The sequence below is a fragment of the Nicotiana attenuata genome, chromosome 7, assembly GCF_001879085.1.
Source record: "Nicotiana attenuata strain UT chromosome 7, NIATTr2, whole genome shotgun sequence".
NCBI classification, from domain to species: domain Eukaryota; kingdom Viridiplantae; phylum Streptophyta; class Magnoliopsida; order Solanales; family Solanaceae; genus Nicotiana; species Nicotiana attenuata.
In genome coordinates this window covers 51,388,224-51,403,037 of record NC_031995.1, presented here as the reverse complement: position 1 = coordinate 51,403,037, position 14,814 = coordinate 51,388,224, and the positions used below count along the sequence as shown (strand labels likewise).

General features: G+C 40.7%; 3 protein-coding genes across 3 annotated transcripts; 1 reads left to right on the top strand and 2 right to left on the bottom strand.

Moving 5' to 3' along the window:
* LOC109230035 lies at positions 365-3,020 on the bottom strand. The gene is made up of 5 exons (XM_019395572.1): positions 2,428-3,020; positions 1,729-2,279; positions 1,153-1,538; positions 927-1,100; positions 365-796 (listed from the first exon to the last, which is right to left on the bottom strand). The coding sequence occupies exons 1-5, from the start codon at positions 3,018-3,020 to the stop codon at positions 365-367; spliced, it is 2,136 nt and encodes a 711-aa protein (XP_019251117.1).
* Positions 4,062-6,060, top strand: LOC109229078 (monoacylglycerol lipase ABHD6). The gene is made up of 5 exons (XM_019394394.1): positions 4,062-4,421; positions 4,907-5,224; positions 5,299-5,391; positions 5,498-5,565; positions 5,637-6,060. Exons 1-5 carry the CDS (start codon positions 4,116-4,118, stop codon positions 5,752-5,754), a joined length of 903 nt encoding a protein of 300 aa, XP_019249939.1. The 5' UTR covers positions 4,062-4,115; the 3' UTR covers positions 5,755-6,060.
* LOC109229077 (lysine-specific histone demethylase 1 homolog 1) lies at positions 5,986-8,703 on the bottom strand. The gene has a single exon (XM_019394393.1). It carries the CDS (start codon positions 8,555-8,557, stop codon positions 6,104-6,106), a length of 2,454 nt encoding a protein of 817 aa, XP_019249938.1. The 5' UTR covers positions 8,558-8,703; the 3' UTR covers positions 5,986-6,103.

The window sequence follows — 14,814 nt, the reverse complement described above, 5'->3', positions numbered from 1 at the left end:
TACATATGTATACAATAATATACATAGTTATACAAATTTATACAAACTTATACTCTCATTTATACATCTGTATACATATAATACCATTGATTGTTTGCAGTTCTGTTTTGCATTTGTACAATCTATCAATATATTTAGCACCATTAAAAACAGCAACACATTATTATTGGATAATCAAAACATGTATAATGAAACACATTTAACATATTTGCAATATATAGTGTAAATTGTAATTCTTTATTGACATTTGTAACTCAATTGCTTGTGAAACTTAACTACTTAACATTTGTAACTCTATTGTTTGTGAAACTTAACTACTCAACATGACAACAAATGTAATAGGAAGTGTTATGTTTCCAACTATTTATTTTGGTCGATTCCTACATGTTTTTCTATTGTGACCACTTTGTCCACACACAGAACATGAAAACACCCTCTTAGACTCTTTTTCTGAAGCAGGTTTGAGTCTTTCCTTTCTTGGCCTTCCTGCATTCCTTCTCCCTTTAGGTGGTAGGACCACATCTTCCAGCACCTCTGTTGGGATTATCCATAAACTCTCATCTGGCAGCGGATTCACTAGAAATTCATAAGTTCTAAGGAGGTTATCCTTCTTGTAGTAAAAAGAGCAATACTGGCCAGGTTTCAGCTGCTGGTTCTTCAAAACCGCCCAAGCATGCGGACATGGAAGTTCATCCATTTGAAATTTTCTGCAACTGCATGTTCCCTCTTCAAGGCACACTATGTTTCGCCTTACCCCTTCAAACACAGTATATAATTGCTCCGTAGCAGGCCTCACCTGCAAAAGTTTTTTTAAAAAAAAAAAGTTAAAGAACATTATACATTATTATACAGAGTTATACATCCTTATACAAGCAGTAAAATGCAAGTCAGCAGTGCCAAGCATCATTATATTTGATTCGTTTTACCGTCATTTGCTCCGATGCAATCAGATTTTCCTGAAGGAGTTTGTCGTACTTTTCGCCAAGCTCTGTAGATGTCCCCATTGCACTTTTTCTGTTTTTGTTGTTCCACTGTTGTAGCAAATTTGTCATGTACTCTAGCAATCGCATTACTGGTAACTCTCTAGCATCCTTATTTTGCTGCATTAATTGACTCTGCAATATTGGAAGTCATTACCATCGACCTTTTTACTTTGGAGTATGCCCTAGACCACCTTTCGTAGCCAATTTCGAACAAGTAATGCTGCATCCTCGGATCAATTTTGCACATCTTTGTCATATCGTAGTCAAACTTCTCTATCGTGTAAGCTCTAGCCAAAGCAAAGAAGATATCCTTCAATTGTTTGTGATGTTTCTTGAATGTGCGCTTGACATTCTGCCACAAGTGAAACATGCAAATACAATGTGGTACTTTTGGGTACACAGCTTTTGTGGTATTGAAGATGCTTTCGTTTCTATCTGAAACTATACACATCCCTTCCCTAACACCAAATGTACCCTTTATCTGGACGAAGAACCACTCCCAAGATTTGTTATTCTCTGAATCTACAATTGCATATGCAAGTGGAAGGATTTTTCCTGTTTATACAAAATAGATACTAGGATTCAGACAATTATACAAATCTTATACACAGTTATACACGATTATACAAATTTATACAAACTGCAATTTTTATAAAAACACCAGCTGTGAAATCCTATACACTTTTATACATGAAACTACAACATTATACAAACTGCAGAAACAAGGTAGATGCAGTCAACTCACCAGCTCCATCCTGTGTGCAAGCACTCAGTATGGTACCCTTATATGCTGCTTTAAGGAAACTTCCGTCAACAACCATTATCGGTCTGCAATGTTCCCAACCCTTGATAGATGAATATAGCGAAACATATGCATAAAGAAAGCATCCATCTTCTGATTTGTGCAACTTTGTTACCGTTCCTGGATTTGTATGCTCCAACATATACAAATACCTCGGCAACTCTTTATATGGATCGCTCGGATTCCATCTTATCATTGCCATTGCTATCTCTTTAGCTCTCCATGCTTTCATGTAGCTCACTTCAATCCTGTGTTGCTTTTGTATGTCCTCTATTATATCATTTGTGGTGTAAACTTTTTTTGGATTAACATACTTGTCCTTGACTATACTAGCAATTACACCCGAAGTAGCTTGACGTTGTGTTAAGTATCTTTCACCATAGCCGCATGTGTGATTATTATTGTAACTTCTCACTTTGAATATGTTTGCCTTGAAAACGGCAGAAGATTTGAAACTCCAAGCACAATTATCATCCATACACATAAGGTGATACCTAGGATTAAAGATCATTCAACTTCTAAATACACTTGTATACAAAAACATAACTACATATATACTAATTTTAATACCTATATACAAATATATACTACTTTATACATATTTATACATATATATAACAGAATATATAATTATTTACATACCTTGTTGCGCTTGATCTCTTCACCTTGAATTGGAACCTCTCGCGTACAGCCAAGTTCTTCATCACACTGACAACTGTCTTTTTATCCTTATAAACTTGATCTTCCTCAACAAATTCGTTCAATATATCATCTATTATACCTGTGTTTTCACTAAATTTCGTGTTTTCAATAAATTCAATATCAATAATCTCAGTGCTATCAATTGTGGATACATCTCTAGAATTTGAACTTGTAGCAACCAAACAGCTGGAACTTGTAGCAACCACACAACTAGAACTTGTAGCAACCAAACGATTATCATAAATCTCTTTCACTGTCACAAACAAGGGATATTCAGTGAAATTCAAGTTTTTCTTCTTTAATTCGATATACACCTTAACACCTGTATCATTGTAAATCAGGATCGGTGGCAAACCAACATTTGGGAGAAAGTTAATCTCTATTGTGTTTAACTCATTATCGATCCTAATCTGTTCCGAAATAGCTACAACTAAATTGTTGTAGCTGAATGTCGACTCGATGCTGACGAAATTGATAAACTCGTTTTCTTCCCATTCACCACTATGAAGAACGTAAATTGGAAAAATCTCCATCGAACAAAAAATTAAAATCAAAATTGCAGCAAAAATGAAAATTGTGCTGATTTGCAGCAAAAAAATTTCACTTTTCGTGTTTGATTTGCTATTATTTCGAGATGAAGAAGAAATTCTAGGGTTTTTGGAGCTGCATTGATCGCAAGATCTCGTTTTTGTAGTATTTGGGGAAGAAGATTGGAAAGAATCAGAGAAAATCCTGCTGAAACAAAGAAAATCCCGCTTGTTACTGCCAAAAAACGGAAATAATGCTCCTTTTTTCGGATATGGGCCTCTAATTTTTGGGCTACTCAATTGTAAATTGAAATATGGGCTATAAAGTTGAAAAGGAGGCAGCCCAGTTGTTCTAATATGAAATTTTCCCTTTTTTCCACATATTTTTGTTCTTTGATACCAAAAGAACCACATTTTGGTTCCGGACTCGTATAAATAATGGGTTCAATTTTATTAATATTTTCTATGACCCAAAGGAATATTTTTTACATCAAGTATAGATATTAGTATGAAAATTGAACAAAAAGTGAATTTACAATTTCAAAGGTGTAATGAATTTAATTATATAATTTATCAACTTAAGTCATAACCATCTCTGGAGCACTTTCACTTTTTCAAAAATAATAAGGAAACACTCCGTCATAGAAATAACAGAATTACTGTATTTCTATGAGAGTGAAGCATTTCTAAAGATTACTACCTACTCTGATAACACGCCTATATACAACTTATATATGCATTCTATTAAAATATACTATTCCTTTTTAATACGCGAAAAAGGGCCATCCCTAAGTTTGTTCTAATTTCATCAGTTACTTGAGAAAGAGAGTAGGTAGGAGTAATATGTTAGACTTGGTCAAATTATAGTAAGCGTGTAACGGTAGTTAATGAGTATATATGTTGGATTCGGTCAAATGGTATAATACTGAACGGGTAAAAAACTTTCACACTTATGAAAGATAAAACCGAAATTCATGGTAAACCTCGAATTCTATCCATTTTTGGTAGACCCAAAAGTCATAATTAATATAGTGATGAACATGAAACTTTAAAGAAATTCCTGTCAGATATTCATATTATTTGTGCCATTGAATATACATAATGGGCAAATGCCTTAGCTTCACAGCATCAAGAGATCGTTTTTACAGATATTTTTTCTCCTTTTCTGGGCTTCGTTCTGTAACAACAGATCTTGAAGATGGCACCACTATGCATTGTTGGATACCTAAAGTTCATGAACCAACAAAACCTAACCTTTTTCTTGTGCATGGATTTGGTGCCAATGCAATGTGGCAATATAGTGATCTCCTAAGACATTTTACTCCCCATTTCAATGTCTACCTTCCTGATCTCGTCTTTTTTGGTGCCTCGGCCACCACGCGCCCGGAGAGGACAGAGAGTTTTCAGGTAAACAAGCCATGAATAGTGACGGAATAAGAAATTTTCCTAAGGATGTTCAAGATGTAATATATATGTATAAAAAGTAATATTTCATATACATATACAATACGATTTTTTGTGAAAAGGTGTTCAACTAATCACCTTTCGCTGGCTGTTGCTTCGCCAACTTTTATCATGTTCCAACCGGCTCAAAGTTTGCTTGGGTCAAATAAGACTCATAAATCAACCCGCCCAACATGATCATCCAACCTTGCCTCCTTTTTATTTTGTTTATTTTAAATGAAAGTTAACATATTTTTCTTAAATTATCAGCACAAGCTTTTTAAAATTAATATATGTAATTCCCGATCTCTAAATTTGGGTTTCTATCTTTGTGTTTGGTTTGCATTTTCACCGGTAGAGTTACACCATTATTTTGGTTCAATCCGTTGGATCAAGTCATGACCGTTCAACCCATTTAATTACTAAAAAAAGGTAGTATTTTCTTTCAGGCAAGATGTGTGAAGAAGTTGATGGAGGTGCATGGTGTGCATAGAACAAGCCTAGTGGGGATTAGTTATGGAGGGTTTGTTGGTTATAGCGTTGCAGCTCAATATCCAGAGGCAGTGGAGAGATTGGTGTTGTGTTGTGCTGGCGTTTGCTTAGAGGAAAAGGATATGAAAGATGGCTTGTTTCAGGTCTCTGATTTGGAAGAAGCTGCTAGCATTTTATTGCCACAGACACCTGAGAAGCTAAGGGAATTGATGCGTTTCTCCTTCTTCAAACCTGTTAAAGTCATGCCCTCCTACTTCCTTTCTGATTTTATTGATGTAAGTCTATCTCTATTTATAGAAAGAATTACACATGTTTCTCTATTTAAATCATATTTATCTACTTTCCTCAGGTGATGTGCACCGATTATGTGAATGAGAAAAGAGAACTCATACAAACTATACTTAAAGATAGACGACTTTCCGACCTTCCTAAGATTTCCCAGGTTTGCATTTTCCTAAATTTTTATTTATTTATTTATAATTCTGTTGTTTCATATTACTATCATAATTTTTAATTTCATTGTGTTTTTCTTCTTATTCCCAACACAGTCCACATTAATTATTTGGGGAGAACAGGACAGGATATTCCCTTTAGAACTGGGTTACAGATTGCAGAGGTAACAACAAACTTGAAAATATTCTAACTTTTGAAAACTTCCTCTTCTGATGATCAAATACAAAATGATAGGCATATTGAAGGGAATGCTGACTTAGTAGTTATCAGAAATGCGGGACATGCAGTCAACTTGGAGAAACCAAAGGAGTTTGCTAAACACTTGAAGGCATTTCTTGTAGATAATCGCTAACCATTTGACAACAATTCTACGGCTTGTGGCGGATTCAGAATTTAGACGCTGTGGATTTTGTATTATAAAATGTACATTCAACTCTATTATTTGTACTTGTTTCTTGCACATATATGTATAATTCAACCCTGAAATATTGAGTTCAGCCAACCCATTGTTGAATCCGCCATTATCTGCAACCAACAGATAATCATCAGAAGTTTTAAAAGGAGAAATAGAAAAGAACAAGACTGATGTAAGAGTAAAACTTGGGATTGATGTACATTGTACAATTGAACTGCACATTTGTGCCATAAAATTATCTTATATATTATCTTATCTGCATCAACCAGAACTAGTAGCTCCAAATTCAAACTGATCTAGCCGATTCGATGGAGGTGATTAGAGATCCTGCAGCAGCGGATAAATTCTTCCAACCAACCAATTTCACCCCAAAGTCACGTGTTAACATTTGTATCCTGCTCAGATCCCCTTCTAATTTGCTTAGCTCCAGTACTAGCCTTCGAGCGATCAGGCTATATAAATATAAAAGTTTCTCTCCTTGCAATGCAACTCGTATTAAGCAATTAGACTCCAGGTCAGTTGATATGGGATCATACAACACAGAGAAACTACCAAATTTAAGGTCTGGAGTATCGAAGAACTTATCTACAACAATAATGTTTTCTTGACTGAAATTATTTGATTTCTCAGCTGGAGATATTGACCTTCTATCCGCAACTCTCAGTATGTGAGCAGCCTCTCTCATCCCACTGAGAAAAGCCCCGTGCATTGTTGCAGGATACTGTTTATTAGTTGCTTCACCTGCAAAGAAAATTCGGTCGCCAACACTCTCAGAGAGGATATCATAATCATCCCCTGAGGCTCCAATTGCAACATAGGAATAAGAACCATAACAGAACTGATCCTGTCCCCAACGCGTACAAACTGCTTGAAGTGGATCGGGAACAGCAATTCCTTTCGGACTGAATATTCCCTTCAGAATTTCAAGAACCCTCCCAACAGATTCAAGAGGAGACATCTTTTCAAATTTTACTGCTGCTTCTCCAGCTACAAGAGCAATAAGAAGGGGTCCACCTGAAACCGAAGAATAACTATAGAACAGAAAAAACTCACCCCTCATATTCGGGTCCTCATTCAAGTGTCCAAAAGTATCAATCTCTCCACCCCAAAAGTCGTAGGGAAACAGAATAGCAACCTTATTCAACAATCCAAATCCTAATCTCTCAATCGCATCTTTCTTGCGCTGAGGAAGGTCGGGTACAAACTCAATGTTGCCCCTCTTCAGCACTCCCAGTGGAACCGTGCAGAGAACCATATCCCCACGATATTCCTGCCCACCAGCATACACTAAAACCCCATCAGTACCATATCTTACACTTTCCACTGTCCTATCGTAAAAAATAGGAATGTCCTCTGCCAGAGCCCGAATTAACCTCTCATTTCCTCCAGGGATGAAACAATGATCACCCCCCATTTCATAAGGGTCATCCTGGTCCCAAAACGCCATCGACAGATTGGACATCAATGAAGCATTAGCATACTCCAAATTGGCCAAATGCCAATCCAGAAGCATTTGCTCTTGGGGATCCTCAGCCACTCTATACACATGCCTAAACGTCTCCAACGCAGTACCTAACGAAACATCCACGCTCTTAACCTCATCCAACATTGCCTGCCTAAGTTTACACACCCTATCTAACAACTTATTAAACGACGCTTCAACTTTAGAATCAATATCCGAATTCACAGTTCTACCATTAGGCAAATACAAAGGGCAAATATCTCTCACCTTATGAAGCGGAATGCCTAGCTGCCTCGCCAGAACACCCAACGGATTACCATTTATTCCAGTTAACACACTCCCACCTAAATCAGCAGCAGCAACAACCCCATTTCGTCCCCCACTCATCTTCTTACTCCTCACTCTGCCACCAGGTCTACCCCTTCCTTCAAGAACCACAACTTTAAACCCCAACGAAATCAACTGCCTCGCAGCAACTAAACCTGATAACCCAGCCCCAATAACGATTACATTCCCTTTCGGGACCCCTTCGGGTGTCTTAAATTTTAGTTCTTTTATAGCTGGAGCTACTCCATAATTGATATACCCATGTTGTAGTAAAAAAGTGTAAGCAGAATGCACGAGGTTTTTGTGTTCAGCTCGTATGGACTCCAAAGCATGATCTTTTGTGAGCCAAACAGTAACATTGGACCGCCAACGTGCGAGGATGTGGTTACGTACGACAATGTAATTAGATTGTTCAACACCCCCAATTTCGGAAACTACATTAGCTTCAATTTCTTCCTCTGTAAGGGAATCGACAGGGAACCCAACGGAGATAGCAATTAGGGCTTCAAGGTCGACTTCTTTAGCGAGATCGGAAATCCTTCGCCGGCGATTGTGATTCTTATTAAGGTCGTCACCGGTAGCTAATTCCGTCTCGGAGTATGAATATGCGGTGGAGGGTTTAGGGTTAGGGCGGAGAACACGGAGGCCGGAGACGGCGGCGGCGGAAACTGAGGTGGGAATCATGTCCGTGAAGAAACGTTTTCTACGGCGTCGTTTTTTGACTTGGGGTGGGGTGTTTCCGGTGGGCGGTGGTGGTAATTCGGAGGGGGGTATTTCCGGTTTGGAAGGTTCTGGAAGGTCGTCGGGTTGAGAGTCTGAAACGGCAGGTTCAGGTGTCGTTTGAGGAGGGGAAGAATTGTCATTGTCATTTTGGGGATTGTCTTGTCGGAGAATGTCGCCGGAGTTGATGTGGAGAGATGTTCCCGGCGGATGTCCGGCGGAAGTTTCCATGGGGGAATAGAGAAAGCTGAGCTAAGCGTCGTTACTGGGAACCAAAATTGCTCGCCAATGCGACCAGTGCTAAAGGGTTACGAAAGGCTGGAACGTAACGTGAGTTAAAGTTTGGGGTGTTTATGGGTAAAACAAAAACAAATTTAACCCAAAAATGGATCAAACTGACTTAAAAGTTAAAACGGAAATGGGTTAAAGTTGCCCTTAACCTACTGGAAATGGCTCTAAATTTATCCTCCTTTCACCTATTGGACCATTAACGTCTTTAACGTTAATTTTCAGCAAAAAATATAGAGTAATTTTTGTAAAATTCCCATTAAGCTTAGTTATCCTTTCCTGTCCATTTGAAAACTATTTACAATATATATTTACCCTACTAAAAGTAATTACCCCTACCTATTTACCCAACCCAACTTTTTTTTACCCATTTAACTTAGCTTAGCTTGATTTGGCTTGGTTTTGTTTGGCTTAGCTTGGCTTGACTTCACTTGATTTGGTTTGGCTTGAATTAGTTTGGCTTGTCTTGAATTGACTTGGTTTATAGTAGCTTAGTTTGACTTTATTTGTTGGGTATTAAAAAAAAATGGGTAGAGGAAAATAAAGTGGGTAGGGGCGAGTAAATACTTTTTGCCCTATGGGTATTTGCTAAAGAACGCCAACCCATTTAAACTAACCCGAAATCCAAACCCTCTCGAGAAATAATTCATCTTCCCCACACACAAATCATCTTCTCTCTTTGAAAAAATAACACTCATAAGGTGATGGAGACTTTTCATGGCTGTCAATGGGTTCAAGGGTCTCGTTCTCTACGAACTAGGTTCTATGTCGCCACAAACTTCCACCTTTTTCCTTTATCATCCTCAATCTTGAATCACTAGAATTTTTTCGTAGACCACCATTTTTCTGCATTCATTTCTTCACCCAAATAGTGTGGGGAGTTCGATCAACTTGGATGAAGAACACACATATTAATTTGTTAAGATCGAAATAATTAGGTGTCATGCGGAAGCTAATAAAGCAAACCTTGAACGACGATAAATCAGATAACAAAAAAGAAATATATCAAAAGAGACACAAAAATTTAGCGTGGTTCGGTCAGTTGACCTACCTCCACAAGCAAAGATGAGCAATCCACTATATAAAAGAGAGTACAAAATATCGAGCGAATAACCTCACAAAGAGGCACACTAATATTCGGCTTAAAGTATGTATATTTATATGCATATTCCCTCGCATTTTACTCATGTTTCGTAGATTCCGGATGAATGTAATAATTTGTGCTAATTCGTGGTAGTTTATGGGTAGGAGTCATCCGGGGGCAATGTGGGACGAATGTGCATGATTTGAAGCAAAAAGGGAACAAAGTAAAAAATTTAGACAGTGTAGCGCCGAGGGTAGCATGGGCCGCTACTTATGGCGCAGTTTCCAGAAGAGCCAAAATTCCTAGCGCCCGATGCTACCATAGGCGCTGAGGGACGGTAAGTTGTCCTACTCCGCCCAGGACAAGGTTATTTCGACCCAAGACGCCTCCAACTCGTATAAAAGCAAGTCTAAATCTATTTTGGAGGAAGAACACCACTTTGAGATGACGCACGGTACACTCGGGAGCAAGGATTCTCAGTTTTTCTTTATCTTCTCTTCCTTTAACTTTATAGTTTATTAGTTCTAGAGTTGTGGGGTGCTACATGTAAGTTGTAGTTTGAAGCTTGAATTGTTCTTGTTATTTTATCATACTGGTTTATTTATTCATTCTTGCGCTTAATTATTTGATTGCTTGATCACCAATTGATTCCTATCTACGAATCTAGGATTGAACTCGGGAGAGTGAATTCTAGATTGCCTATAAGATTGAGTAGAACAAGTCTTGAACCTGAATTACGGGAAACGGATTTGCGGTTAAGATATGGATATACCTAATTGCCTTGTTTGGTTATTATACGGGAATTATTAATGCATTCTTATTAATCCTAAATCCATAGGAATATAGGCGTTAGGTTAGCTTGGATAGGCGAGTATTACTTCGGGAGAATACTACGAGCAATATTAATCCTGTCAATCAATAAACCAGATAAATTACTTAGACAATTTAAGTGGAAGACTCAACGGGGTTGTTAGCTAACCCTTATGTGATGACCTGCCATATCATCATGCCACATAGGCGTCATTTGGCATATATTAATGCCATGTGGAAGCTTACATAAGAGGAAGGCTAGTATTTGTGAGAAGATTCTAGAGAAATATGGATATTTCCTTAGGAAGACCCTAGATCCTTATGGATTTGCTAGGAAAGTCCTTGGAATCTGCTAGGCTTGTAGAAAATTCTAGAGAAGGGACCTACTTGTAAATATTAAGGACTTGTGGAATAATTATTATTTATACACTAGCCCCTAGGTGATTAGTATAAATAGGGGGCCATTCATTTGTAATTCATCAAGCAAACAATTCAAGTTCTCTCTAATACAAAGCTTCCTTTAACAATTCTCTTGTGTTCTTTCTACCATTCTCTTAGCGATCTTGAGTGTAGCAGGGCTGACTTGGCATAGCAAGAACGTGAGCAAGCTGTGCAAGATCCTGAGCGAGTTGTCAAGTGCCACATGTGTACTTAGTTAAAAACTAAGGACGTCACAACGTGGTATCAGAGCGAAGGTTTCAACTAAGGGAATGGCGAACGACGGAGAAATTAACGCTGCCAACACCCAAGCCAACGTCATCCAGGATGCTGCTGGCAAGAGCGGCCGTGGCAAAAAGAGGAATGCCACCAACAAGAGACAGGAGGTGCCACCCGAGGTTGTGTCAAACGAAGGGCTTACATCCCAAGAACCATCTGCCGCTGAGGCGAGCGAGGATGAAGTGGAGGTCCTGCCCGAGGATGTCTCGCTCGGTAAAGAGTGGGTGATGAAAATGAACGCGGGGATGGACGCCGTGGAGATCTTTGGCCAACGCTTGGGGAAGGTGGAATGCACCCTTAGTGTTCTTGAGGGGAATACTCTTGAAGAGATTGAGAGTATGTGAAATGACTTGGAGGGACGTACACAGACTGAGATGGAACTAAGGCAAACCATCACTGCCTTAGAGTGCAGACTCATGGAGGCTTTGAGTACTATCGATGCTATGAAGGCAAAGATAGATTCACTCGAGGAGCATGTCAATGCTGGCGTGACCGAGGCAGCCAGCAATGTTGTGGTGACGAGAGAGGCCAAGATCGAGGCTCCCAAACCCCCGGTGTTCAAAGGTGTTCGTGATGCACAAGAAGTGGAAAACTTCCTTTGGCACTTGGAGAACTACTTCAGGCACGGCAAAGTGAGGGACGACGAGGCCAAGATCAATACTGCGGTATTGTACCTCTCAGAGACTGCCATGCTTTGGTGGAGAAGGAAGATGGCCGACGTGGATAAAGGTCTATGTACTATTAGCACATGGGATCAGTTCAAAGCCGAGTTCAAGCGACAGTTCTTTCCAAACAATGTCTTGTACGAGGCTAGGCGCAAGCTTAGGGAATTGAAGCAAACAGGGAGCATGCGTAACTATGTCAAGGAGTTCACTACCCTTATGCTTCAAATCCCCAACCTGACCAATGATGACTTGTTGTTCCACTTCATGGACGGGTTGCAAAATTGGGCGAAACAGGAGTTGCAACGTCGATAAGTCACTGATATAGACCAAGCCATAGTGGAGGCCGAATCATTGATGGATTTCAGGCATGACAAGCACGACAAAGGCAATGGCAAGGAGTCAAAGGTTAACAATGTCAAAGGCGGGGGAGATCGTGGCAAAGGCAAGGAGAAACATCAACAATACTCCAAGACTCAAGATTCCAAAAAGTCGAGTGGTCATCAGGGCTACGCCGAGAAGAAGGCACAGGTCGAGAAGAAGGGATGCTACATATGCGGAGGGCCGCACGGCTTCAGGAATTGTCCCGACCTAAAGAGCCTCAGCGCCATAGTCCGTGAACGAAAGGAGCATCCGCAAGGAGAGAGTTCGGGAACCGCACAGTTGGGTATGATCGGATTATGTGGTGCTGTCACAAAGCAGGCTATCCAACCTACCGAGAGTGGCAATCAGTACGTGGATCTCACCATCAACAACAAGCCCGCTCGTGCAATGGTGGATACTTGAGCAACTCATAATTTTGTGACTGAGGCTGCGGCAGAGAGACTAGAATTGAAGCTTGCTCCAACCAACTCTCGCGTCAAGACCGTGAACGCCAAGGTACAAAATGCTCGTGGGGTAGCTAATGGTGTAGGTGTCAAATTGGGAGCTTGGAAAGGTATGAAAAACTTTACCGTAACTGCTATGGATATCTTTGACATCATACTGGGTCAAGAGTTCTTTAGACATTGTCATACTTTGATCGACCCCTACCTCCAACATCTCTTGGTTATGGGGCGAGAAGGAGATTGCATGGTACCTACAATGACTATGCCACACGGACAGATCCAAGCATAAATCTCAGCTATGCAGGTTGTCAAGGGGATCAAGAAGGGGGAGCCAACATTCGCGGCAACCATTTCAAGTCTAGAGTAAGACAAGAGTTTTCAAGAGACATTGCCGCCTTGCATAGAGAAGTTGCTTGAGGAAAACAAAGATGTCATGCCCGAGGAGTTGCCTAAGCACTTGCCGCCTAGGCGAGAGGTGGATCACAAGATTGAGTTGGAGCCAGGGGCTAAGCCACCTGCATTTGCCCCATATCGTATGGCACCGCCCGAGCTAGAGGAGCTCAAGAAACAATTGAAAGAGTTGCTGGATGCTGGTCACATTCGCCCATCAAAGGCACCTTTCGGCGCACCAGTATTGTTCCAGAAGAAGAAGGATGGATCGCTGCGCTTGTGCATAGACTATCGAGCACTTAATAAGGTTACAGTGAAGAATAAGTACCTGATCCCGCTCATTGCTGACTTGTTCGATAGACTTGGGCAAGCCAAGTACTTTACCAAGGTGGATCTTCGAAAGGTCTACTACCAGGTTCGCATTGCAGAAGGGGATGAGCCAAAGACAACGTGTGTGACGAGATATGGAGCCTTTGAGTGGTTGGTGATGCCCTTCGGCTTAACCAATGCACCGACCACATTTTGCACCCTTATTAACAAGATTTTTCATCCCTACCTTGATCAGTTCGTGGTAGTCTACCTAGATGACATAGTCATCTACAACAACACCATGGAGGAACACATGGAGCACTTAAGGAAAGTTTTCCAAGTCTTGCGGGAGAACGAGCTATACATCAAGAGGGAGAAGTGCGAGTTTGCACAATCGAAGGTGCACTTCTTGGGCCATGTCATTAGCAATGGCGAGCTACGCATGGACGAGGCTAAGGTACGTGCTATCCAGGAGTGGGAGGCACCTACAAAGGTAACGGAGTTGAGATCCTTCCTTGGCCTTGTTAACTATTATCGTCGATTCATCAGTGGCTACTCAGCAAAGGCTGCACGATTGACTGAGCTGCTGAAGAAGAACAAGCCATGGGTCTGGACAGAGCATTGTCAAAAGGCGTTTGAACACTTTAAGGCAACTGTAACAGAGGAACCAGTCTTGGCATTACCCGACTTTGCCAAGACATTTGAGGTGCACACAAATGCCTCAGACTTCGCCATTGGGGGTGTCCTGATGTAGGATAAGCATCCCATAGCGTTTGAGAGCCGCAAGTTAAATGAGACGGAGCGACGTTACACTGTGCAAGAGAAGGAAATGACTGCCATTGTGCATTGCCTTCGTACATGGCGACATTATCTGCTCGGGTCGAGGTTCATGGTCAAGACCGACAATGTGGCTAATAGCTACTTTCAGACGCAGAAGAGGCTCACACCAAAACAGGCTAGGTGGCAAGACTTCTTGGCCGAGTTTGATTATGTGCTAGAGTACAAGCCGGGCAAAGGTAATGTTGTAGCTGATGCCTTGAGCTGGAAAGCCGAGCTTGCTGCCATCACTTCAGCAACTTGGGACATTCGTGAGGCTATAAAAGAAGGCATGCAACATGATCCGGCAGCCAAACAGCTTATCGAGTTAGCCAACCAGGGCAAGACGAGACGTTTTTGGGTAGAAGACAGCCTATTGCTTACCACGGGTCGGCGGGTCTACGTGCCTAAGTTTGGAGACATTAGACGGCGGATCATAAGGGAGAGTCATGATACAATGTGGGCTGGTCATCCAGGCCAACGCCGCACCAGGGCCTTGGTTGAGTCAGTCTACTATTGGCCACGCATGCGAGATGAGATAGAATGTTATGTGTAGACTTGTCTCGTATGTCAGCAGGACAAGGT

Bases quoted from the DNA above. Each gene is read 5' to 3' on its own strand.
- LOC109230035 (XM_019395572.1), bottom strand. From the start codon at position 3,020: ATGGAGATTTTTCCAATTTACGTTCTTCATAGTGGTGAATGGGAAGAA. The intron at 1,101-1,152 runs GTAAAAAGGTCG...CAATTAATGCAG, and splicing joins GGTCTAGGGCATACTCCAAA to CAAAATAAGGATGCTAGAGA. The intron at 797-926 runs GTAAAACGAATC...AAACTTTTGCAG, and splicing joins TTGCATCGGAGCAAATGACG to GTGAGGCCTGCTACGGAGCA.
- LOC109229078 (XM_019394394.1), top strand. From the start codon at position 4,116: ATGGGCAAATGCCTTAGCTTCACAGCATCAAGAGATCGTTTTTACAGA. The intron at 5,392-5,497 runs GTTTGCATTTTC...TTCCCAACACAG, and splicing joins ACCTTCCTAAGATTTCCCAG to TCCACATTAATTATTTGGGG. The intron at 5,566-5,636 runs GTAACAACAAAC...ACAAAATGATAG, and splicing joins CTGGGTTACAGATTGCAGAG to GCATATTGAAGGGAATGCTG.
- LOC109229077 (XM_019394393.1), bottom strand. From the start codon at position 8,557: ATGGAAACTTCCGCCGGACATCCGCCGGGAACATCTCTCCACATCAAC.